The sequence below is a fragment of the Jaculus jaculus genome, chromosome 16 (genome assembly GCF_020740685.1).
Source record: "Jaculus jaculus isolate mJacJac1 chromosome 16, mJacJac1.mat.Y.cur, whole genome shotgun sequence".
In the NCBI taxonomy this organism is placed as follows: Eukaryota; Metazoa; Chordata; class Mammalia; order Rodentia; family Dipodidae; genus Jaculus; species Jaculus jaculus.
Window position 1 is genome coordinate 71,214,289 of NC_059117.1, and position 25,771 is coordinate 71,240,059.

Sequence of the window (25,771 nt, forward strand, 5' to 3'; positions counted from 1 at the left end):
TGACCATGAAGCAGCTTTTCATTATTTATCAGTTTATTTAACAAAAATGAGTAGGGAGAGGTTTGATGTAGAGCAACTGTTGTGTGCCAGGTTTCTTAATCACTATAGAAAAATGAAAATGGTCCATGTAAATCATATAGCTAAATGGAGGACCCAAATAGATGCATAAAGGGAAGAGAAAGGAAGGGAGGAGGGTACTTAATAGGTTGATATTGTATATATGTAAGTACAATGATTGTGATGGGGAGGTAATATGATGGAATGGAATTTCAAAGGAGAAAGTGTGGGGGTGGGGGAGGGAATTACCATGGGATATTTTTTTATAATCATGGAAAATGCTAATAAAAATTTAAAAAAAATTAGGGCTGGAAAAAAATTAAGTATCAACACATTTCCATTGATTTTGCTAGCAAACAGTGAATTTGCAAAAACTTAAGTATGCTTTACTGTACTTAGTGCTGTGTTGGGTTCTAGAGGATTGTTAGTCACTGAGGTCTCTGTTAACAGTGAATTTGAAGTTATGTTGGGGAGACAAGTCGCACATGAAATAACTAACAGTAATCATAACATACTCAGTGTTGGGGTTCTAAAATGACAGTACTTTATCTGACTTACTGTCACAGTGTGTCAATCCCAGACCTTTTTTTGGGTGGGTGGGGGATCGAACCTGGGTTGATTGCAGGCAAATGCCTTAACCACTAAGCCATCCCTCCAGCCCACTTTTGTCATTTCAGACATAAGCACATAAGAGATATATAGGTTTCTCTATTAGTGACTTTAAGTCCTCTAAAGGCTTATTCTTTAAATAATGGCATTCATATCACTAATTAAGCAGATATTTATTTTGCCTCCCCTAATACATGCCAAACAGCATTTTAGATGATAAAGATAAGAAATAGAACAGTGTAGGCAGGTGTTTATGTTTTGGGGATCCAAATTGTGTTAGCTAAAGGAAAGGACAAATTAGGTAATATGTGAGGTGGTAATAAATGCTATGAACTGAGGAAGGTGTAGATAGACTGCTGGTGATAAGGAAAAAGATTATAAGAAGGTGCTGTTTGAGTGAGGAGGTGAACAATAGGCTGTGGAGACACCGGAAGAAAAATGTTCTGGTCAACTGGGAGTGGTGGCACACACCTTTAATCCCAGCACTGGGGAGGCAGAGGTAGGATCACAGTGAGTTTGAGGCCACCCTGAGAATATATAGGGAATTCCAGGTCACCCTGGGCTAGAGTGAGAACCTCAAAAAAACAAAACAAAACAAAAAGGCAGATTTTGCTAGAAGTGGTGGTGCACTCTTTTCATCCTTGCACTCAGGAGGAGGCAGAGGTAGGAGGATTTCCATGAGTTTGAGGCCACCCAGAGACAACATAGCAAATTCCAGGTCAGCCTGATCTAGAGCAAGACCCTACCTCAAAAAACAAAAACAAATAAACAAAAATGGATGCAAAAGCTGTTGAGATGGTGAGTTGTTCTCTGTTGGTTCTAGGCTGTTTAAAACTGAGTTGTTATACGTTTTTGACCTGTTTAAGAATCTTTAATTTTATATACCTTGTAAAGATATTATTAGCCATTGCATGCAGTTATGTAGAAATTATTACAAAAAATTGTAAGTTTGGGGAAATACTAAAATGAATATTAAATTTCAAATAATATGAGGAAACTGCATAATTGGATTGTTTTTATCTCCACAGGCATTGTCTGGTTTTAGACAGATTCATGTTATAGACATGGATACAATAGATGTCTCCAATCTAAATAGGCAATTTTTATTTAGGTAAGTTTTAAATCTTGGTCTTTTAAAAATTCTGATAAACATATGGACTTGTATATTTTAGCTTAATAATTCTGAAAGAGAATAGCACTAATTTTATTTACTTATTTATTTATTTGATTTTTTAGAAGCAGGTTCTTACACTAAAATAGGCTGATCTGGAACTCGCTTTATAGCCCAGACTGCCTCATATTCCTGAGTGCTGGGATTAAAATCTTGTGCCACCATGCTCAATTTTAATCTTATTTTGTAAAAATATTTTTATTTGAGCCGAGCATGGTGACACACGCCTTTAATCCCAGCACTCAGGAGGCAGAGGTAGGAGGATTGCCATGAGTTCAAGGCCACCCTGAGATGACCGAGTTAATTCCAGGTCAGCCTGGACCAGAGTGAGACCCTACCTTGAAAAAAAAAAAAAAAAAAATTTGTGAGGGAGGAGGAAAAAAAGGCAAAAGAGAGGGAGTTTGCAGTGGCTGGAGGCCCTGGTTTGCCTGTTCTCTCCCTCTGTCTGCCTCTTTCTCTCTCTCTCTAAATAAATAAATAAAAATTTATTTTAACTGGGTATGGTAGTGCACGCCTTTAATCCCAGCACTCAGGAGGCAGAGGTAAGAGGATCGCTGTGAGTTCGAGGGCACCCTGAGACTACATAATGAATTCCAGGTCAGCCTGAGCTAGACTAAGGCCCTACCTTCAGAAACCAAAGAAAAACAAAATTAAGCCTGGTTATGGTGGTACAAACCTCTAATCTCAGTACTTGGGAGGCAGAGGTAGGAGGATTGTCATGAGTTCAAGGCTACTCTGAGACTATATAGTGAATTCCAGGTCAGTTTGAACTAGAGTGAGACCCTACCTTGAAAAACTAAAATAAATTATTTAAAAAAAAGACATCAACATGATTGATTATTTTTGGATGAAATGGTTGAAATAATAATGATACTTAATGCTAAGTGTTTATAATGTACTAAGCATTTTTAAACTATATGTGTGTTATATATGATTTTGTAAAACATGGAATCTTTTTTTTCTTAAATATTTATTTGAGAGAAAGAGAAAGAGGCAGATAGAGAATGGGTACACCAGGGCCTCTAGCCACTAAAAATGAACTCCCAACTCATGTGCCATCTTGTACATCTGGCTTATGTGGGTCTTGGGGAATTAAACCAGGGTCCTTTGGCTTCATAACCAAGCACCATAACTGGTAAACCATCTCTTCATCCCTGAATGTTTAATCTCTTAAGCTTTTGCCTGGATGTGGTGGCATATGTCTGTAATTCCAGCACTTGGGAGCCAGAGATAGGAGGATTGTTAGGAATTTGAGGCCAACCAGAAACTACAGAATAACTTTGAGGTCAGCCTGGGCTAGAGTGAGACCTTACTTAAAAATACACACACACACACACACACACACACACACACACACACACACTTTCAAAATTAAAAATTTGGGGTCCCGGAAACATGGTGTGGTTCGGGAACAAGGCAGTTGTGCTGTGTATGGATGTGGGCGCGGCAATGAGTAACTCCTTTTCTGGAGAAGAACCCCATTTGAACAAGCAAAGAAGGTGATGACCATGTTTGTCCAACGACAGAGGAAAAAAGTTTGGGAAGAGACACATTGGAGTGTTCACTGACCTCAGCAGTCCCTTCAGCAAAGATCAGCTGGGTATAATAATTCATAACTTGAAGAAATCTGACATCTCCCTGCAGTTCTTCTTGCCCTTTCCAATTGGTAAGAATGATGAAACTGGGGACAGAGGAGATGGCAGCTTGTGCTCGGACCACCGTGGACCCTCCTTTGCACAAGAAGGCGTGACTGAGCAGCAGAAAGAAGGTGCAGAAGGTGACGGTGTCTTTAGAAGGTGACGGTGGGCTCGGTGAGGTCTACTCCTTCAGGGTTCCACTATGAAAGTGATACAATTCCTTTTTCTAAAGTGGATGAGGAAATATAAATCAGAGGGGAAGTGCTTCTCTGTTTTGGGGTTTTGTGAATCTTCTCAGGTCCATAGAAAATTCTTTATGGGAAACCAAGTTGTAAAGGTCTTTGCAGCAAAAGATGATGAGGCAGCAGCAGTTGCGCTTTCCTCCCTGAGTCATGCTTTGGATGAATTGGACATGGTGGCCATTGTTCGATATGTTTATAACAGGAGAGCTAATCCTCAAGTTGGTGTGGCTTTTCCTCTTATTAAGGATACTTAGGAGTGTTTAGTTTATGTGCAGCTGCTTTTCATGGAAGACTTGCGGCAATACACATTTTCCTCATTGAAAAATAAGAACTTTGCTCCCACAGTGGAGAATATTTGTTATAGTGGAGAATAAAAATCTGTTTTCTTCCTGTCTATCGTTGTTTATAGAGGAACAGTTGAGTGCCGTGGATGCTCTGATTGACCTGAATTCCAGAGATTATCCAGTGTCTGTTGCACAGGGCTTTACATCCCCAGGAGCCTCTCCCCCCAATTCAGCAACATATTTTGAATATGATGGCTCCCCCCACTGAGGTGACAGCACAATGTCACATTCCTCTCTCTAAAATAAAGAGCCTTTTCCCTCTGACGGAAGCCATCAAGAGAAAGGATCATGTAACTGCTGGGGACATTTTCCAAGACAAGTCCTGCTGCCACCCACTCCAGCAGCAGCAGCTGTCATCTTCTCTTTCTTCCCCTTGGATCCCACGCCTCATCATGCCCAACATAGTGCTCTTCAGTGGCTTCACACCAGGACCTGTCCCAGTGAGTAGCTGATCGTCTGGGCCTGGAGCCGGGCAAGGTAGTCACCAAGAAGTTCAGCAACCAGGAAACGAGCGTTGAGATCAGTGAAAGTGTGAGAGGGGAAGATGTGTATATCATCCATAGTGGCTGTGGGGAAGTTAATGACAACCTGATGGAGCTGCTCATCATGATCAACTCATGCAAGATTGCCTCCTCCAGGGTGACCGTGGTGATCCCCTGCTTCCTGTACACCCAGCAAGACAAAAATGACAAGAGTCATGCTCCGATTTCTGCAAAACTTGTGGCCAACATGCTATCAGTTGCTGGGGCTGATCATATCATCCCCATGGACCTGCATGCCCCTCAGATACAGGAATATTTTCATATTCCCGTGGATAATTTATATGCAGAGCCTGCAGTTCTGCAGTGGATTCGGGAGATCATCACCCAGTGGAAGAACTGTATTATTGTTTCCCAGATGCTAGAGGAGCCAAAAGTGTTACCTCAATTGCAGATAGGTTGAATGTGGAGTTTGCTTTAATTCACAGAGAGAGAAAGAAAGCAAATGAAGTGGACTGGTGGTTCTTGTGGGTAACGTGAAGGACCGTGTGGCCATCCTGGTGGATGACATGGCTGACACGTGTGGTACCGTCTGCCACACTGCAGATAAGCCACTCTCAGCTGGAGCCACACCCAGCCTCTTTTCTTTCCTTAATATTTATTTGCAAGCAGAGATAGACAGAATAGGCATACCACAGCTTTGTGCCATTGCAAATAAACTCAAGATGCATGTGTCATTTTGTTAACCTCTGAGACATCTCTCCAGCTATGGGATAATTTTTCACATGAGGAAATGTCATGGTTGGAAGTGGCCAAAAAATGTGCTACTAGTATATTTTACCTGGGGAACAAAAACACTTGTTCATATTTTCACTTAAGAAATGCTTAATTAGGCTGGGTATGGTGGCGCACGCCTTTAATTCCAGCACTCGGGAGGCAGAGGTAGGAGGATCGCCATGAGTTTGAGACTACCTTGAGACTACACAGTGAATTCCGGGTCAGCCTGGGCCAAAGTGAGACCCTACCTCAAAAAACAAAAAAACAAAACAAAAAAAAGAAATGCTTAATTAGCCTGGCATGGTGGTGCACACCTTTAATCCAAGCACTTGGTAGTCGGAGGTAAGTGGATCGCTGTGAGTTCAAAGGCACCCTGAGACCTGAGACTACATAGTGAATTCCAGGTCAGCCTCAGCTAGAGTGAGACCCTACCTCCAAAACAAAACAAAATATTAATTAGACTTGTCAGATTAATGTGAACCTCAGGAAGGGATGACCTTTTTGTTTATTTGTTTTTATTTATTAGAGAGGGAGAGAGAGAATGGGTGTATCAGGGCCTCTAGCCATTGCAAACGAGCTCCAAATATGTGTGCCACCTTGTGCATCTGGCTTTATGTAGGTGCTGGGGAATTGAACCTTAGTCCTTAGGCATTGCAAGCAAGTGCCTTAACCACTATGCCATCTCTCCAGCCCTGTTGGTTTTTGTTGTTGTTATTTTTTTAAAAAATTTTTTGGCTTTCCAAGGTAGGGCCTCACTGTAGCTCAGGCTGACCTGTAATTCACTCTGTAGTCTCAGGGTGGCCTTGAACTCTGATCCTCCTACCTCTGCCTCCTGAGTGCTGGGATTAATGGTATGTGCCACCACACCTGGCCCTGTTTATTTTTGAAGCAGGATCTCACTCTAGCTCAGACTGACCTAGAGCTAATTGTGTAGCCCAGGCTGGCCTCAAACTCATGACAGTCCTTTGTACCCCAGTCTTCTGAGTGCTGGGATTAAGAGTGTTTGTCACCACATCTGGCTAAGGATTGACATTCAATGTTGAATAAATAATGTTATTAGTAATACAAAAATACTTTGGTAAAAAATTTTTTCTCTAAATACAAATAAACTCACTGTTATTTTATGTCTGAAAGTAATGATATAGATCATCTAAATTTATATCATGAGTGATAATTTAAATATAATTTTTCCTATAGGCCTAAAGATGTTGGAAGACCTAAGGCTGAAGTTGCTGCAGAATTTCTAAATGACAGAATTCCGAATTGCAATGTAGTTCCGTATCCTTTTGACAGAAAAAAACTATTTAAGTTTTTAAAGCTTTGGATTTTCCTCTTGTAAGTAAAAAGATGCTTAACAGAGAATTCAGAGGAGCAGGAAAACAAAAACAAACAAAAAACTAATAGCAGAAAACCTACTGGGGAAGTAATTACTGATAACATTTTGCTTTATATTTCATTCTCTGTTTATGGCTATACAAATATGCTTGGCCTTGATTTTTATTTATTTATTACAGTCAGAGAGGGAGGAAGAGAGAGAGAGAGAGAGAGAGTGAGTGAGTGAGTGAGAGAGAATGGGTGTTCCAGGTCTTCTAGCTACTGCGTACGAACTCCAGATGCATGTGCCACTGTGTGCATCTGGCTTACATGGGACCTGGAGAATTGTCTTAGGCTTCACAGGCATGCACTCATGAGTACTGCCAAGTGTATTTACTGCTGCTAAGCCATCTCTCGATCCCCTTGGCCTTGAATTTTAATTTAGTTCATATAGCCTGTGCTATCATCTATTTCTATTTGCATATTGCTTCCTTGTTTCAGTATTACCTGTACATCTTTGCTAGTCTGTTGGTTTCCTAGACTGGTTTTAGTTAACTTCTTTTTCTCCAAATAGTAGTAATCATTATTGTGGTGGTTTGATTCAGGTGTCCCCCATAAACTTAGGTGTGCTGAATGCTAGGTTCCCAGCTGATGGATATTTGGGAATTAATGCCTCCTGGAGGGAGTGTATTGTTGGGGGCAGGCTTATGGGCTTTATAGCCAATTTCCCCATGCCAGTGTTTGGCACACCCTCCTGTTGCTACGGTCCACCTTATGTTGGCCAGGGGGTGATGTCCACCCTCTGCTCATGCCATCGTTTTCCCCTGCCATCGTGGAGCTTCCCCTCGAGCTTTTAAGCCAAAATAAATCTCTTTTTCCCAGAAGCTGCTCTTGGTTGGGTGATTTCTACCAGCAGTGCGAACCGGACTGCAACAGTAAAGTGGTACCGGGAGTGGGGTTGCTGCTAGACACCTGACTGTGTGGCTTCAGCCTTTTGTAGCTGATTTTCAAGAGGAATGTGGAAGGAGTTGAAACCTTGGCCTAAGAGATGCCTTGCAGTGCTGTAACTACAGCTTGATGGACTGTTCTGGTCTGAGCTGCAAGACCTGAATGCAGTCAGAACTATGGACTGTGAGGTTTGGCTTATGAGGGTGAGAAAAAGCTTTGCCTGGACTGGGCTAGCAGTTGTGTGAGAAGCTTGCTCTTATGCCAGTGTCCTGAGAAGTTGTGCAGGGTTGCTTTGAGTAGAAATGAACTGGTGTGAGCAGAGGAATATGGCACAGAAAGAAAAATCCTTGGGTGAACTGTTGCCCATTCAGCTGCAACTGAAAGATTACAACCTTTGAGACTGGGCTAGCTGACCTGTGCTGGGGTAAAAGGAAGAATGTAGACTCTTTTGAAAGGGCCTGAGTACTCAAGGCGAGTTCTGTTCTTCAAAGTCTGCTTTATTCCCTCCTGGATTAACAAATTGGATCCCTACCTGATATTGTGGAGTATAAGAAATGCTCAAAAGAGGGTCATTGATTTCGCAACACGGTCTTGTGTTTTGGAAATGGCCATGGGCAGTGTGAAGCAGGTTTGCTGGTTGCCTGCATAGAGACCCCATGGGGCCATGAGGATGAACCGTGGCTTGCAGTGGAGACCCAATGGAGATGCCGGGACCATGAGATGGCTACCAAGGAGCTGCTGGCCCCGATGAAGTTTCCCAGGACTGTGAGTAGCCTAGCTGGAGGGGTGGAATTGGAATGCCGGAGACTTGTTGCTGGTTAGAATTATCGGGCTTGAAGATTTGTCACTGGTTGGAGTCGCTGGACTTGAAGCTACAGAGTTTGCTATTTTATTTGCCCTGGTTGTTTTAAATCTTGGTTGAATGTTTCTTTGCTATGCCCAATGCCATATTTTGCAGTGTGAATATTTTTTCTGTGCCATTATGGGTTTTTTGAGGTTATTTTTTGGTATTATGGCTCAGTTAAAAGATCTTGGTCTATGGGGATGTTTGAACATCACTGGGATTGATAAAAACTATGGAACTTTTAAAATGAGATGAATGCATTGCATTTTACATCATGTATGATTATCAGTTTATGGGGGCCAGGGGCGGAATGTGGTGGTTTGATTCAGGTGTCCCCCATAAACTTAGGTGTTCTGAATGCTAGGTTCCTAGCTGATGGATATTTGGGAATTAATGCCTCCTGGAGGGAGTGTATTGTTGGGGGCGGGCTTATGGGCTTTATAGCCAGTTTCCCCTTGCCAGTGTTTGGCACACCCTCCTCTTGCTGTGGTCCACCTTATGTTGGCCAGGGGGTCATGTCCACCCTCTGCTCATGCCATCGTGGAGCTTCCCCTTGAGCCTTTAAGCCAAAATAAATCTCTTTTTCCCAGAAGCTGCTCTTGGTTGGGTGATTTCTACCAGCAATGTGAAGCGGACTGCAACAATTATATTTTAGGCAAATGGAAGGTTGTTAGAAATGATTTATACAAGAAGGATTTTTTTGTTTTTGTTTTTTGTTCTTTTGGTGTTTCAAGGTGGAATTTTGGAATTTCAAGGTGGAATTAGCTGAGGCTGACCTGGAATTAGTCTCAGGATGGCTTCAAACTCATGACAATCCTCCTACCTCTGCCTCCCGAGTGCTGGGATTCAAGGCATGCACCAACATGCCCAACTTTTTTTTTTTTAGGAGGACTATTTACAGTCACGTGAATTTAGATTTGTAGAACTTTTGGTAATTTTTTAGAAAATCAGGATATGGAATTTAGGTGTGGTGGCTTATGCCTCTAATCCCAGCATTTGGGAGGCTAACGTAAGAGGATCTCTGTGAGTTCAAGGCCATTTCAGCCTGGGCTAGAAATCCCAAACCTTAAAAAGATATTCTATGAGTCGGGTGTGGTAGCACATGCCTTGAATCCCAGCACTCAGGAGGCAGAGGTAGGAGGATTGCTATAAGTTTGAGGCTACCCTGAGACTACACAGTGAATTCCAGGTCAGCCTGAGCTAGAGTGAGATCCTACCTCAGAAAAAAGAAAAAGGAAAAAAATTCTATGTAGGAAATCCCATAGAATACTGTAGCCCAGGCTAACCTTGGGAGGCAGAGTTAGAAAGATCACAGTCAGTTTGAGACCACCCTAAGACTACGTTGTGAATTCCAAGTCAGCCAGAGCTAGAGTGAGACCCTACCTTGAATAAACAAAAACAAAATAATAATAAATAAAAATTTAGGTAAAAGTCTAACATAAAAAGTATAAGACAGCTGGGCGTGGTGGCTCATGCCTTTATTCCCAGCACTCGGGAGGCAGAGGTAGGAGGTTCACCATGAGTTCGAGGCCACCTGAGACTCCATAGTGAATTCCAGGTCAGCCTAGGCTAAAGTGAAACCCTACCTCAAAAAACCAAAAAATAATTAAAAAAAAAAAGTATAAGACATATATACTAAACTTAGACTGATGAAATAAATCAAAGCTCAGAGATTTAAATAAATGGAGAGATACATTCCATGTTCAACTGTTGAAAGATTTAATAAAATGAATATATGTTTCTCTGTGTAATGTGCTTACTGTCAAAATCCTAACCAAGAATATTCTGAATTTTTTTTTTTTTTTTTAAGGTAGGGTCTCATTGTAGCCCAGGCTGACCGGCTGACCTGGAATTCACTATGTGGTCTCAGGGTGGTCTTCAACTCTTGGTCACCTCCTACTTCTGCCACTTAAGTGCTGGGATTAAAGGCATGCATCACCAGACATAGCTTGAATGTTAATGTATAGGAAAAGGAATACCTAGCTGGGCGTGTTGTTGCACCCCTTTAATTTCAGTACTCATGAGACAGAGGTAGGAGAGTTGCTGTGAGTTCCAGACCACCCTGAGACTGCATAGTGAATAATAATGAAGACTGTCTGGCATTTTCAGAAGATATATGCTGGACAGTGAAACTAGCGAAGACAGAAGTAGCCCAATACAAGTATTGTTAGTTGATGTTTGCCAAAGGTGGGGAAAGAGATTTACTAGAGGAAGGATAACATCTTACACAAATTGTACTGCAATCCTCCCAAGTGCTAGGATTAAAGGCATGCGCTACCACGCCTGCCTCCCTCTGATTTTTTGAGGTAGGGTCTTGTTTTAGCTCTGGCTGACCTGGAATTCACTTTCTATTCTCAGGGTGGTCTCGAACTCTCGGCATTCCTCCTACCTCTCCTTCCCAAGTGCTGGGATTAAAGGCGTGTGCCACTATGCCTGGCTCGTCCTATCTTTCTAGCCCGTATATTCTTTTCACCACCTCTTCTGTGATGGACCCTGAGCCTTAGAAGGTATGATAGAGATGTTTCAGTGCTGAGCACTCTGAAACTTCTCAGCACTGGTACCTTTTGAGTCATCCCAGAGGTCATTACCATCTGAAAAGAGAAGCTTCTCTAACCAAAAGCATAATATAGGTATGAATATTACGAGAAATGCTTACCGGGCAGTTTGAGGAGCATAATATATGCATTTAGCCAGGCACCAACAAGCAATATACCACTAGGGTTTATGACTTCCCCCATCATAGATTTTTAGTATCAGACATGCATTCCCTTGTGTGGAGTGTCCATTAGAGCAGTTAGTTTGCCCTATAACAGACATGCCACTATTGTACCTGTTGGCTCATTTGTCCTGGCTGGCCCAACTTAAGACTTTCAGTGTCCGCTGTTGTTTGTCTCCATTGATAACTTCTCTCTTTCCCATGGAGCTGCATGCAGTGTAGCTTTTTCCAGCTGTCTGTCAACTGGTCTACACGGAGGAGGTTTTCAGCTCAGCTCCAGCAACAAGATTTCTCAGTGACCTTGCAGCCCAAGCATGTGGAGTCTTTAGCCATAGGGTCTTATTAACTTCCTAGTGGGAAACCACGAGCCTCAGCTATGGCCTATAATGTTTTGGGGACATCAGAGACCTCCCTGGCCAGCAACTCACCAGAAGGTATCCCATCCCAGGCACTGAAAATTTTCTAATAACAATCTATGGCCTCTGGATGTACCATTGTCCAAAAAAGTAGGTTTACATGACTTTTTCATACCCTCCCCCTACCCTATCTTTACTTCCTATGACCTCATGTAGGACTTTCTACCCCAAGTAATCTGTTTTTCTACTTACATGTATACAATACCATTCCCTTAAGTCCCTGCTACTGCTATTAATAAAAGTACGCACACCTATTAGGCTGGTTACAATAATAGTTACAGTATCTAATGCTGGCAAAAAAAATTAAGGTGACTTACTGGTAATAAAAATGTAAGGTGGGTGCCAGGCATGGTGGCACATGCCTTTAACCCCAGCACTTGGGAGGCAGAGGTAGGAGGATTACCGCGAGTTTGAGGTCATTCTGAGCCTCCATAGTGAATTTCAGGTCAGCCTGGGCTAGAGTGAGAGACCCTACTTTGAACCCCCCCCCAAAAAAAAGTAAGATGGGCCCCTGGAGAGATGGCTTAACCTTTAAGGTACTTGCCTGCAAAGCCTAAGGACCCAGGTTTGATTCTGCAGGTCCCATGTAAACCAGATGCACATGGTGGCGCACACATCTGGAGTTCGGTTTCCAGTGGCTAGAGGCCCTGGCGTGCCCATTCTCTCTCTTTCTCTGTCTTTCCCTTTCCCTTTCTCTGTTTCTCAGATAAAAATAAATAAAATCACTTAAAAAAATGTTAGATGGGGCTGGCCATGGTGGTGCATGCCTTTAATCCCAGCACTCGACAGGTAGGGGGATTGCAGTGGGTTTGAGGCCAGCCTGAGACTATGTAGTGAATCCCAGGTCAGCCTGGGCTACAGCAAGATCCTACCTGGAAAAAGCCAAAGGGGAAAAAAAATAAAAAGAAACATAATATGGTATAGTGGTCTGGAAAATAGTTTGGTCTTTTCTTATGAACCTAAGCTTATACTTAACTATACTACCCTGTTGCTTCATTTCTGGGCAAGTTATGAACACTTGTGTTTGAATAAAAATTGGTACACCCCTGTTTATAAAACTATTTGTAGGAGTATAAACTCAATAGGTGAATGATTAAACTATAGTGTATCCATGCTATGGAATACTACTAAGCAGTAGAGAGGAAGAAGTCATGAAAGTGGACCACCTGGGATCGATCTCAAGGGTGTTGAATAAAAAATTGCCAATTGCAAAAGCTTATTTACTGTGATTCCACTTATGTGACAATCTTTAAATAACAGTTATTTTTAAAATGGAGCATAAATTAGTGACCACCAGGGAATATGCACAGGGCATAGGAGTTAAAGGTATCAAGAGAGAGCTTTGTGGCTGGGGACATGGCTTAGGAGTTGAAGGCACTTGCTTGCAAAGCCTGTGGCCTGGGTTCAATTTCCCAGTACCCACATAAAGTCAGATGTACCGTGTGCGCCTGGAGTTCATTTACAGCAGGCAGAGGCCCTGACATACATATTCTCCCACTTAAATTAAATAAATAAATAATTAGCTTTGCTGGGCACTGTGGCTGTTGTCTAATCTTAGCACCTACCACACAGTGGCAGGAGGATTCCTGCAAATTCAAGGTAGTCTGGTCTATGTAGTAAAGTTTAGGCTTCATAGTGAAACTATCTCAAAACAAATACAACCAGAAAAAAAAGAAAAGGAAAAAGGGCGATCTTTGTGATGGTAGAGTAGTAGTTGTGTATTTTGGTTGGTGGTTACCCAAATCTGCATGTGTTCACAACAGCAGGACTCTAGGTACATTGTACCAGTGTCATGTCCATAGTTTACTCTTAATCTTGGATGCGTGGTGATCATGAGTAGTATGTGACTTCCCTGAACTACCTGTGCAACTTCCTGAAAGTCTGTATGATTTCACAAGTTTAAAATTAGAGGGCTGGGAAGATGGCTTAGTGGTTAAAGGCATTTTCTTGCAAAGCCTGCAGGCTTAGGTACAAATACCCAGTACCCATAATAAAGCCTGATATACAATGTGGCAAATTTGTCTGGAGTTGGTTTGTATTGGCAAGAGGCCCTGCAGTGCCCATATATATTCTCTCAAATAAAAAATATATATAATAATAAAAATAGAAATGTATTCCCTCCATATGGAAGAAAAAAGAAAAAAGGAGTATTTATACTCCTACTAGTTCCATTGTTTAGATTGGGAAACTGGTGTTTGTTTGTTAGCCCAGACTGACCTGGAATTCACCTTATAGACTCAGGGTGACCTCGAACTCACAGGGCAAACCTACCTCTGCTTTCAGAGTGCTGAGATTAAAGGTGTGTGCTGCCATTCCCAGTGGGAAATTGGTATTTCATAGAAATCCAGGAGAATTTATTGGGCTGGCTCCTGGCTCCCCTGATTCTGTTCCTCAAGGGTAGCCTGAGCTAGAGTGAGACACTACCTCTAAAAACAAACAAAAAAAAAAATTGTGTGCGCGCACACGTGTGTGTGTGTGTGTGTGTAAGTGCAGCCAGGTGTGATGGTGCATGCCTTTAATCCCAACACTCAGGAGGCAGAGGTAGGAGGATCACCACGTGTTTGAGGGTACCCTGAGACTACATAGTGAATTCCAGGTCAGCCTTGGCTAGAAAGAGACCCTATCTCCAAAAAAAAAGAAAAAAGTGCTCTGATGGACTCATTTCCACGGCCTAATTTATTCGTTTATTTGTTCGTTTATTGATTTTGGTATTTTGAGGTAGCGTTTTTGCTCTAGTCTGGGCTGACCGGGAAGTCACTTTGTAGTCTCAGAGTGGCCTCAAACTCATGTCATCCTCCTACCTCAGCCTCTGAGGGCTGGGATTAAAGGCAAGCACCATCATGCCTGGGCTTTACAGCCAGTTTTGAATAGTGTTTCCTGTGCAGTCTATAAGCACCGGAAGACTTGGAAGTAATTTGCTGAAGAGACATGAAGCTCAGTATTATGACAGAGGTAGAAAAAATGTATACCTTGTTTCCTTATCCTCCTCCCCACCCCTCCCTAACCCAAGAAAAGAACAAATTCAACAATAGCAGCTGAGAAAGCTATTGTAATTTTCAAGGTAGGGTTTTACTCAGGTCCAAGGTGACCTGGAATTCACCGTCTTTTACAATTTTTGCCTCCTGAGTGCTGGGATTAAAGACATGCGTCACCACTTCTGGCCTCCTATTTTGTTTTAAATAAAGTTGATAATAGCTCGTAAAATCACCTAAAGAAGGCATGGTTGTGCATGCCTTTAATCCCAGAGGCAGTGGTGGTAGGAGGATTGCCATGAGTTTCAGGTCATCCTGAGACATAGTGAATTCCAGGACATCCTGAGCTAGAGTAAGACCCTATTTCAGAAAACAAACAAACAAAAAAATTACGTAGCTAAGCAGTAACTAGGATGTTTGTTCCCTTCACTAAATAACAGTGTCTTTTTGGTGCTGATATTGAAAGACACATACATCTTACTTTGTTGGGACTATGGTTTTATGTAATAAAACTCTGAGAAATGATTTTTAAATATAGTGACATGGGGGTTAAATGATGGGGAAAACAAACTCGGTAAAAAAAGTAATGGTAGAAAAGAATTTTATTTATTTATTTATTTTTATTTTTTATTAGTTTTCTATTCAGCAAATACAGGCAGTTTGGTACCATTATTAGGCTCATCCGTGACCTACCCCCTCCCCAATGGCCCCTCCTTGTTGATGTATATGGGTTGTGCATTGTGGAGTTAGCCCACAGTTATTGGTATGATAGGTGTTTCTGCATATCATGACCCAACATGTGGCTCTGACATTCTTTCTGCCCCCTCTTCCACAAAATTTCCCTGAGCTAAGTTGGGTTCATTTTTGGTCTGCTTCAGTGATGAGGTGTTGGGGGCCTCTGAGGCTCTGGCTCTCTGATTTGGTAGGAGTTGATTTTTCTCTGTGTTGGTCTCCTTCCCCCTTGTGCTGGTATCTGGTTCATCAGGAAAACAGCACCCTTGCTTGTTTTGCCAATTTTCCTTAGTTTCAGTCGGGGCCTTTTTGAGGTATGATGGGGTGGCTCTCTCCTTAGGATCTGCATCTATCTGAAAAAGAGAAGCAGAATCTCCCATGGAGAGTGAGTTAGCACCAGGACAAATGAGATAACCCTTACTTTTTTAATAGAGAGTTTAATAGGTGTAGGCCCTCTTGTACCCCATGATTGATGCTAGCTTGATATTGGAGAGTGGGCTTATGTTGTAGAAAAGAATTTTTATCAGAAAGTAGAGTTGTAATTATTTTGTCAGGTTCTTTGAATTCCACTGCTTTGAATATTGATTACTTTTTTCTTATTTGAATATACATTTTGGGCTGGAGAGATGGCTTAGCGGCTTGTGAAGCCTAAGGACCCCAGTTCGAAGCTTGATTCCTCAGGACCCACATTAGCCAGATGCACAAGGGGACACATGTGTCTGTAGTGCGTTTGCAGTTGCTAGAGGCCCTGGTGTGCCCATTCTCTTTCTGCCTCTTTCTCTATCTGTCACTCTCAAATAAAGAAATGAAAATAAACAATGAAAAAAATTTATAAAACATATATATTTTTAATTTGTTCTTATAGCATTGTTAAATTCATCTCAGAAATTAAAATTCAGCAGCTTAAGTTCCTTTACTTGCATTCAGACATTTCAGCAAGATTCAAGATTTTAATGACACTTTCTATCGACGTAAGTTGTTGTTTTGGAATTAAGTTCTCAGTAAATTATTAGACTTTTTAGTTTGGGCTATTTTGAAATTTGTTTCTTTTTTTTTTTTTAATTTTTTTATTTATTTGAGAGCGACAGACACAGAGAGAAAGACAGATAGAGGGAGAGAGAGAGAATGGGTGCGCCAGGGCTTCCAGCCTCTGCACACAAACTCCAGACGCGTGCGCCCCCTTGTGCATCTGGCTAACGTGGGACCTGGGGAACCGAGCCTCGAACCGGGGTCCTTAGGCTTCACAGGCAAGCGCTTAACCGCTAAGCCATCTCTCCAGCCCGAAATTTGTTTCTTTAGTTAGTATTTTTAGTAAGCTTATTGGCTAACTGAAATGCCACTGTTTTAATTCTTGGTAGATTTCACATTTTTCTGTACTCACTTGCTTAAGAATTACTGAAGAATTAGGGGGAGGGAGTAGTTTCTAATCAAATTACATTTTGTTTCTTAGAAAGTGAATTATTTTGCCTAATTGTCTTTATTTAAGTTACTAGACTATTTTTTTGTTTTATTTTGTTTTTCGAGGTGGGGTCTTGCTCTAGCTCAGGGTGGCCACGAACTCATGGCAATCCTACTACCTCTGCCTCCCAAATGCCGGAAAAGGCAGATGCCACCACACCAAGCAAATTACTAAACTATTTTGAGAGAAGTTTTAGAGTCACAACAAAATTGAATGGAGAGTAGAGCCCTCCAGCAGAGTTTGCTGTCCCCTCCTACAAACAACTTTCCTTATCATTAGCATCCTACATCATTGTGATAGATTTGTTATAGTCAGTGAGCCTACATTGAAACGGCAGTACTGTACTGGAGCTGTACTATAAATATTAAATTTAAATGTGGTGGGGCATTCCTGGAATTCTAGCACTAAGGAGGTTAAGGCAGGAGAATGGAGAATTTGAGACAACCCTGGCCTACATACCAAGACCCTGTATTGAAAAAAAAAAACTTGGATTTTTTTTTTTTCTCATAGAATTTCATATTATTGTATGTGGATTGGACTCTATCATAGCCAGAAGATGGATAAATGGAATGCTGGTAAAAACTTTAGTGTTAATGGTTCTCGGAAGATCTTTGTTGTTTCTTTTTTATATTAAAAATTAGAATTTCACATCAGATTTTCAAAAACTATTGAGTTTAATTAATGTTAAATTGGGTAGACATACTTCACTGTTATTGCCAGTCATTCATTAATATTGTTAATGTTAAGATCCTATGTTTCCAACACATCAGTAGCATAACTGGCTCATAGAATTAGTTGGAAGCATGCTGCTTGTACTTAGTTCTTAACCCCTTCTCCTTTTAAACCCTTTAAAACATCTCCCCAGATATCTCTTCTAAATTATGAAGATGGTGTGTTAGATCCAAGCTCCATTGTCCCTTTGATAGATGGGGGGACAGAAGGCTTTAAAGGAAATGCTCGGGTGATTTTGCCTGGAATGACTGCTTGTATTGAGTGTACACTGGAACTTTATCCACCACAGGTAATCAGAGAAGTACCTGCCTCTTTTTCACAGTGTCTTCATTGGAATTATGGTTAAATTATTTCACTGAGCCAATGATTATGATTTTTAGTTATGGGTAAATATATTTAAAGTTATGCTAGGGGCAGGGAATACAAGTCTGTACTTCCCATCATCAGTGTTAAATCTCTAGCACTGTAAAATAAACAAATGAGTTTAAAAAATAAAATTATTTTAAGAATAAAGAATAAAATGTGAAAGTTTTCTGTTTGAGGGAAGATACTGCTAACAGTTCTGATTATATTTTCATACTTCATCTACAAATATTTTCATACTTCATCTACAAAAGGTGCACGCCTTTAATCCCAGCACTTGAGAGCAGAAGTAGGAGGATCACCATGAGTTTGAGGCTGCCCTGAGAATGCAGAGTGGATTCCAGGTCAGCCTGAGCTAGAGCGAGACCCTACCTCAAAAAAAAGAAAAACATACATACATACATACATACATACATGTACATGTATGTATGTATATCAAACATGACTTGTTAAACACACCACTGAAGTGACTCAGGTGTCCATGTTAGTTTAAAAACATTCTTAATTTACTTTTCTTATATGAGTAGAGAGCTGAAATGACTGTTGAAAACTAAATTATAACTGTATATGAAATTTTAAAATAATTCATTTAAAGTTCACTAAAAAAGACCAACTGTGGTTTTAGGTTAATTTCCCCATGTGCACCATTGCATCTATGCCCAGGCTACCAGAACATTGTATTGAGTATGTAAGGATGTTGCAGTGGCCTAAGGAGCAGCCATTTGGAGGTAATGAACTTAAGAAGACTGACATATTAAATACATATTTTCTGTATTGGTCACTTGGATAATTTTAGTAAAAAATTGCTCTCTGATTGCTGAGGTATGTCTTTTTTTTCTCTCCCAACAGATGGGGTTCTGTTAGATGGAGATGAACCCGAACATATTCAGTGGATTTTCCAAAAGTCTCTAGAGCGAGCATCACAATACAATATTAGGGGTGTTACCTATAGACTCACACAAGGTGAGTCAGTGAATTGTCATGAATCATGATCTTGGACTCTTCCAAAGTTCTTTACAGGTTTGGGAATGCTGGTATATGTGGGTGGGGATGGGATTGGGGATTAGAATATTTGAAAAGTGATTTTAGAGAATGTCATCCATTTGAGGTTCAGTTAAGAACTATGAAAACAATTATTTCCAGTTTATTCCAAAGAAGGAGGTAACCAAGATCAGCAGAATTCATTTTCCTCTGGAAAGGGATATTTAATGAAATCATTGGCTCTTGGTTACATAAGACTGAAAGACTGTCTTCAAACTCAAAACTGTATACTTTATTTTCAACTGAAGAAGAATTCAGTACCTCTTGGGAGCAGTCTTATATCAAATTGCATAAGACTTAAATAATCTATATATTTAAAAATATTTATATATTTATTTCCAAGGAGAGATTGAGCATGTGTGCATGTCTGAGCTTGTATTTTAAGCAAAAATCTCTATCTTTTGTTTGAGCTTTACCTGATACCATATATAATCTAAATTCCCTTTTAGATAATAGCTTTTAACATACTGAGCACAGTGACCACCCCATCTTCACACTTTTATCACTCTGTTGACTCCCTAGTTCCTTTAACCTTCTGATATGCTGCAAGGCTTCAACTGTTGTTCTGTGATCCTATTCCAGTCATCCAGTTTTCCATACTTGATTGTTTAGGCCAGAATGCAGCATTCTAGGATTGGTCATATTTCAGAACAGATTTCTGGTGATAGATACAGTCTCAAAGTAGAACAGATTTTTAAAAAATTTTTATTGTTTTTTAATTTTTTTCTTTTGGCTTTTATTTTTTAATTATATATATGTATGTATATAAGTATATATATATGTATATTTATTTATTTATTTACTTATATATATATATAGACAACTTTTATACTTACAGACAACAAACCATGCTATTTCCCATCCCCCCCATTTTCCCCTTCATAACTCTGCTGTCTGTCCTATCCCCTCTCCCTCTCCATTAGTCTCTCTTTTAATTTGATGTCATTATCATTTTCTCCTATTATGAGGGTCTTGTCTGGCTATTGTTAGGCACTGTGAGGTATTGGCTATCAAAGCCAAATTCTGTCTGGACAGTTGTATGTAAGGAGTGGTATCCTTCCTTTGGCTCTTACATTCTTTCCACTGCCTCTTCCACAGTGAACCCTGAGCCTTGGAGGGTGTGAGATGTTTCATTCCTGAACACTCCTCCAACCCTTCTTCTCAGCACTGTGTTGCCTTTTGGGTCATCCCAGTGGTCATTGCCATCTGAAATGAGAAACTTCTCTAACCAGAAGTGAGAGAAGCACTAATATATGAGTATGAACATTAAGTGTAGTGCTTCCAGGGTAATTTGGTGAGAGTAATATATGCATTTATTGAGACAAGAGCAGGCTTTATGCCCCTAAAGCTCATGACCTCCCCTGCTGTAGGCTTTTGATTAGGTTTTCAGTTCCAGGCACGTATTCCCTCCCATAGAGCAGGCCTTCAGCCAATTAGAGAGCAGTTGGTTTCCCCCAGAGCAGACATGCCACCATTGCACTTGTTCAGTCATTTGGCCTGTCTGGCCAACTTGAGGATTCCAGTGTCCATTGTTTTCATCACTGATGACTTCTGTCTCCCATAAGGCTGCATACAGTGCAGTTTTTTCCAGCTTTCAGTTGGCTGGTCTTTAGGGAGGTTTTGTGCTCAGGACCAACTTGATTTCTCAGTGACTCTGCTGCTTTGGCATGTGAAGTCTTTAGCAGTAGGGTCTTACCGTCTCTCTAACGGGAAGCCAAGGACATTGGCAGTAGCCTATAATGTTTTGGTGGCAACAGGGACCTCCCTGGCTAACAATTCACTGGAAGGTATCCCAGCCCTGACACTGAAAATTTTCTACTAACAATCTATGGCTTCTGGGTATGCCATTATTCAAGAAAGTAGATTTTCATATATCTTATTCAAAATATCTTGAATTTTGATTGACCCTACCCCTCATCCCCCACCATTCTTTTATACACTGTCTTCCCCTGACCTCGCTTAGGCCTTTCCCTTCCCTGTAATCTGTTCTTCTACTTACATATATACAATACCGTCCCTCTCCTCCCTCCCTTATAGGCTTTTTCTAGCTTATGGGCCTTTGCTACTGAATTTTGGTTCCAGATCAAACACAAGCCTATACATTTGTAACTAGGATCCACATGTAAGAGAGACCATGCAACGTTGAGCTTTCTGAGCCTGGGTTACCTCATTTAGTATAATCCTTTCCAGATCCATCTATTTCCCTGCAAATTCCATAATTTCTTTCTTTCTTTTTTTTTTTTTTTTTTAACCACTGAATAGAACTCCATTGTTTTAGATGTACTACATTTTTATTATCCATCCCTCTGTGGATCCTGGGGAATCAAGCCTTGAACCGGGGTTCTTAGGCATCACAGGCAAGCGCCTAACCACTAAGCCATCTCTCCAGCCCGGTTGGGAGACTTTTTAAAACTGCTTGGATCTCTGTTCTTGTTATAGGTCTATTTAAATGGTTTATCTCATCTTAATTAAAATTTGGTGGGTCATATGAATCAAAGAAATCCATTTCTTTCAGATTTTCAAACTTAGAGGCATATATATTCTTTTTTTTTTTAGTTTTTTGAGGCAGGGTTTCACTCTAGCTCAGGCTTATCTGGAACTCATTCAGGGTGGTCTTGACCTCATGGCTATCCTCCTACCTTTGCCTCCTGAGTGCGGGGATTAAAGGCGTGTACTACCATCTCCCACTTGGCATATATGTATTCTTAAAGTATGTCCTTATAATTGTATTTCTTTGGTATCTGTTGTAATGGTGCCTTTTTCATTTCTAATTTTATTAATTTTTGGCTCTTCTCTCTTTCTTCTGGTCATATTTGCTAAGGGTTTATCAGTCTCATCCTTTCAGAGAACCAACTGTTTTGTTGATTCTTTGGATTTTTTTGTTTGTTTGTTTCTATTTCATTAATTTCTGCCCTAATCTTTATGATTTCTTCTTATCTCCTGATTTTTGGTTTGCCTTGTTCTTCTTTTACAAGGCCTTGAAGTGAAGCATTAAATTGTTTATTTGTGAGGAAAAAGTAGGAGAAACCCTTCAGCATATTGGTCTTGGCAAAGAACGCCAGTTGCTCAAGGAATAAAACCACAGATTAACCACTGGGACCTCATGAAATTACAAAGATTTTGTACTACAAAGGACACTGAATAAAGCAAAGAGGCAACCTACAGAATGGGGAAAAGTCTTTGCCAGGTATATATCTGATAGAGGATTAATATCTAGAACATACAAAGAACTCAAAAAGTTAAATAATAAGGAATCAAACAAGCCAATCAAAAAATGGGCTATGGAGCTAAATAGAGAGTTCTCAAAGGAAGAAATACGAATGGCATATAAGCATCTAAAAAAAAAAATGTTCTACGTCACTAGTCATTGGGGAAAACCAACTCTTTGTTTTGTTGATTCTTTGGATTTTTTTTGTTTCTATTTCATCAATTTCTGCCCTAATCTTTAATATTTCTTCCCATCTACTGGTTTTTGGTTTGCCTTGTTCTTCTTTTTCCAAGGCTTTAAGGTGAAGCATTATGTCATTACTTGCGACCTTTCTAATTTCTTAATATAGGCACTTAAAGCTATAAATTTACCTCTTAGGACTGCCTTCATTGTGTCCCAGAGATTTTGGTATATTGTGTTCTCATTATCGTTTGAATCTATAAATATTTTGATTTCTTTCTTGATTTATTTATTGACTCATTCATCATTTAGTAGTGTATTGTTTAGTTTCCATGATTTTGTGGATACTCTATAGCTTTTCTTGCTATTGGTTTGTAGGTTGATTCCATTGTGGTCAGATAGAATCCAAGGAATTACTTCAATTTTCCTGAATTTGTTAAGATTTGCTTTGTGTCCTAATATATGGTCTATTTTAGAGAATGTTCCATGTGTTGCTGAAAAGAATGTATATTCTGCAGCATTTGGATGAAATGTCCTATATATGTCTGTTAGGTCCATTCCTTCTCTGACCTCATTTAGTCCAGATGCCTCTCTGTTTATTTTTTCCTGAGATGACCTGTCAATTGATGAGAGTGGGGTGTTGAAGTCACCCACTACTACTGTGTTTGGTGTTATCTGTGACCTTAGTTCTAATAGTGTTTGTTTGACGAATTTGGGAGCCCCCATGTTAGGTACATATATGCTTAGGATTGTAATGTCCTCCTGTTGGAGTGTGCCCTTAATCAGTATAAAGTGACCTTCCTTATCTTTCTTGACTAACATTGGACTGAAGTCTACCTTGTCAGATATTAGGATAGCAACCCCTGCTTGTTTTCTAGGCCCATTTGCTTGAAACACTGTTTTCCAACCTTTCACCCTAAGATAATGGCCATCCTTTGTAGAAGGGTGAGTTTCTTGGATACAACAAATTGTAGGATCCTGCTTTTTAACCCAGTCTGCAAACCTATGTCTCTTTGTTGGGGCATTGAGGCCATTGATATGCAGAGATATTATTTAAAGGTGTGTATTTATGTTTGCCATTTTTTTTATTGTGGTTATGGTTCTACCTTTGCTTGTGTTAAGTAGTATTTGAGTAGTGCTTGCTTTTTTCCAGGTTCCATATATGTGTGCTTTTCCTTCTCTTCGGCATGGAGGATTCTTTCAAGTATTTTCTGTAGAGCTGGTTTTGTCTTCAAATACTCCTTTAGCCTGTTTTTGTCATGGAATATTCTTCCATGTATTTGAATGGATAGCTTTGCAGGATAAAGTAACCTTGGTTGACAGTTGTCTTTCAGAATTTGGAATATATCACTCCAAGCCCCTTCTGGCTTTTATCGTTTGTGTTGAGTAATCTGCTATAATCCTGATGGGCTTGCCTTTGTAGGTAACTTGATTTTTTTCTCTAACTGCTTTCAATACTTTTTCTTTGGATTGTGTGTTTGGGAGTTTGATTATAATATGGCGAAGAGAAGTTCTTTCCAGGTTTTACCTGGCTGGTGTTCTAAAGGCTTCCTGTATCTGCATTGGCACCTCTTTCCCAATTTGGGGGAAGTTCTATGATTTTGTTGAGGGTGCCTACTATGCCTTTGGAGTGAGATTCTTCTCCTTCTGTTATGCCCTGAATTCTTTGCTCTTTTCATAGTGACCGAATATCAGTATGTTAGATCTGCCACCTGGTCTTCTAGCTTAGATATTCTGTCCTCTCCTTCATCCATTCTACTGGTGAGATTTTCTACAGTGTTTTTTATTTCATTAACTGTGTTCTTCATTGCTAGTAATTCTGACTGGTTTTTCTTTATTATTTCTATTTCCTTATTTATGTCTTGTATGAACTTCTTTATTTTGTTAAATTGGTGTCCTGTGTCTTCTTTGATTCCTTTGATTTCCTCTTTGATTACTCTGATCTCCTCTTTGATTACTTTGATTTCTTCTTTGACTTCTTTGAACATATTTACAATCATTCTTTTGAAATTTTTCTCAGGCATTTCCTCTAACTCGTTCTCATCAGAGGTCATTTCTGATGCATTACTACTTTTTGGTGGATTTATATTGTCTTGATTTTTGGTGTTTCTTGTGTTATGATGTGTATATTTTTGCATCTTGGATCAATTTAGTGCTTGGATTTTCTAGCTAGTTGGGTATTCTTAGCTGTATCAATTGATTTGATGTTATATATTTTTAGGGTGGGAGCTTAAGGTGTTAGGTGTGGCTCTTAAGACTTTCAGAGTATCTAGAAAGGTGCTTCTGGGGGTTGAGTTTCCCTGCTATGGGAGTATTCAAGTAGGCTGAGTGGAACAAAATACAGGTAGATTCTAAAATTTAACTAAACACTGTACAAAAACAGCACCGAGAATGCCAGAGTAGGTAATATAACAACCAGATCCTCTATCAACAAAGAGGTTAAGATTTCTGTTCTGTTGAGGGTTCCAAGTCAGCTTGTGACCAAGTGAGACCCTTCCCTGGTGCAATCCCAGTTACTTTTTTGGATGATTTTGGTGTCAGTCAAGTAGGCTAGCTGGGTCACTAGACTGCTGTTCCGTTTTCTGGAGCTGGGCACTGGCTTTTCCTGTGGGGCAAACCGAGCCTGGCAACTGTGGCCCTGAAGATGGGCACCCCCGCTGCTGCTGCTGGATCCACCACTGCTTGATCTGCCACTGCTGCTGCTGAAGCTGCGTTGCTAGTTCCACCACTACTGCTGTTGAAGCTGCCACTGCAGGATCTGCCGCTGCTATAGCCGTCGCTGCTGCTGCTGGAGCTGCTGCTGCTGCCAAAGCTGCCACTGCTGAATCCGCCACTGCTATAGCAGCCGTTGCTGCTGCTGCTGCTGCTGCTGCCAAAGCTGCTGCTGCTGCTGCTGGAGCTGTTGTTTCCACTGCTGGAGCTGCTGTTGTTGCTGCCAGAGCCGCTCCACCGCCGCTTCCACTGCTGGAGCTGCTTTGGCCTGCCTGTGTGGGCTCTGGATGCTCTGGATTTCTCCTACTTTTTTGCTGCTGTTTTAATTTCTTATACACCTCACTTTTTAGTAAAAGTGTGTATTTTGCTGGGTTTTCTTTGGCTTTTTCTCCCCTAGGCTCCTTTGGCATGGTTCCTATGCCACCATCTTAACCGGAAGTTCTCTCTTTTTTTTGCTGGGATGATCTGTCAATTGATGAGAGTGGGGTATTGAGCTCTCCCACTACATTGGGTTTGATGTTATCTGTGACCTTAAGTCTAATAGTGTTTGTTTGATGAAACTGGGAGCCCCCATGTTAGGTGCATATATGTTTAGGATTCTCATGCCCTCCTGTTGGAGTGTTCCTTTAATCGGTATAAAATGACCTCCTTTATCTTTCCTCACTAATGTTGGTTTGAAGTCAATCCTGTCAGATATTAGGATAACAACCCCTGCTTGTTTCCTAGGCCCATTTGCTTGAAATACCATTTTCCATCCTTTCACTCTAAGGTTGGTGTCTATCTTTTATTGAGAGATGAGTTTCCTGGAGGCAACAAAC

General features: G+C 40.6%; 1 protein-coding gene and 1 pseudogene across 2 annotated transcripts in view; both read left to right on the plus strand.

The window, feature by feature from the left end:
• Window positions 1–25,771, plus strand: part of Uba3 (ubiquitin like modifier activating enzyme 3) — a 41,276-nt gene that overhangs the window by 8,499 nt on the left and 7,006 nt on the right. For both annotated transcript variants that reach the window (XM_045136035.1, XM_045136036.1), the window contains 7 exons: window positions 1,695–1,777; window positions 6,514–6,594; window positions 16,186–16,229; window positions 17,228–17,292; window positions 17,583–17,738; window positions 18,438–18,540; window positions 18,662–18,775. In XM_045136035.1, coding sequence (XP_044991970.1) covers window positions 1,695–1,777; window positions 6,514–6,594; window positions 16,186–16,229; window positions 17,228–17,292; window positions 17,583–17,738; window positions 18,438–18,540; window positions 18,662–18,775 — 646 coding nt within the window. The remainder of the gene's footprint in view (window positions 1–1,694; window positions 1,778–6,513; window positions 6,595–16,185; window positions 16,230–17,227; window positions 17,293–17,582; window positions 17,739–18,437; window positions 18,541–18,661; window positions 18,776–25,771) is intronic.
• On the plus strand, window positions 3,320–5,292 carry LOC105944821 (annotated as a pseudogene).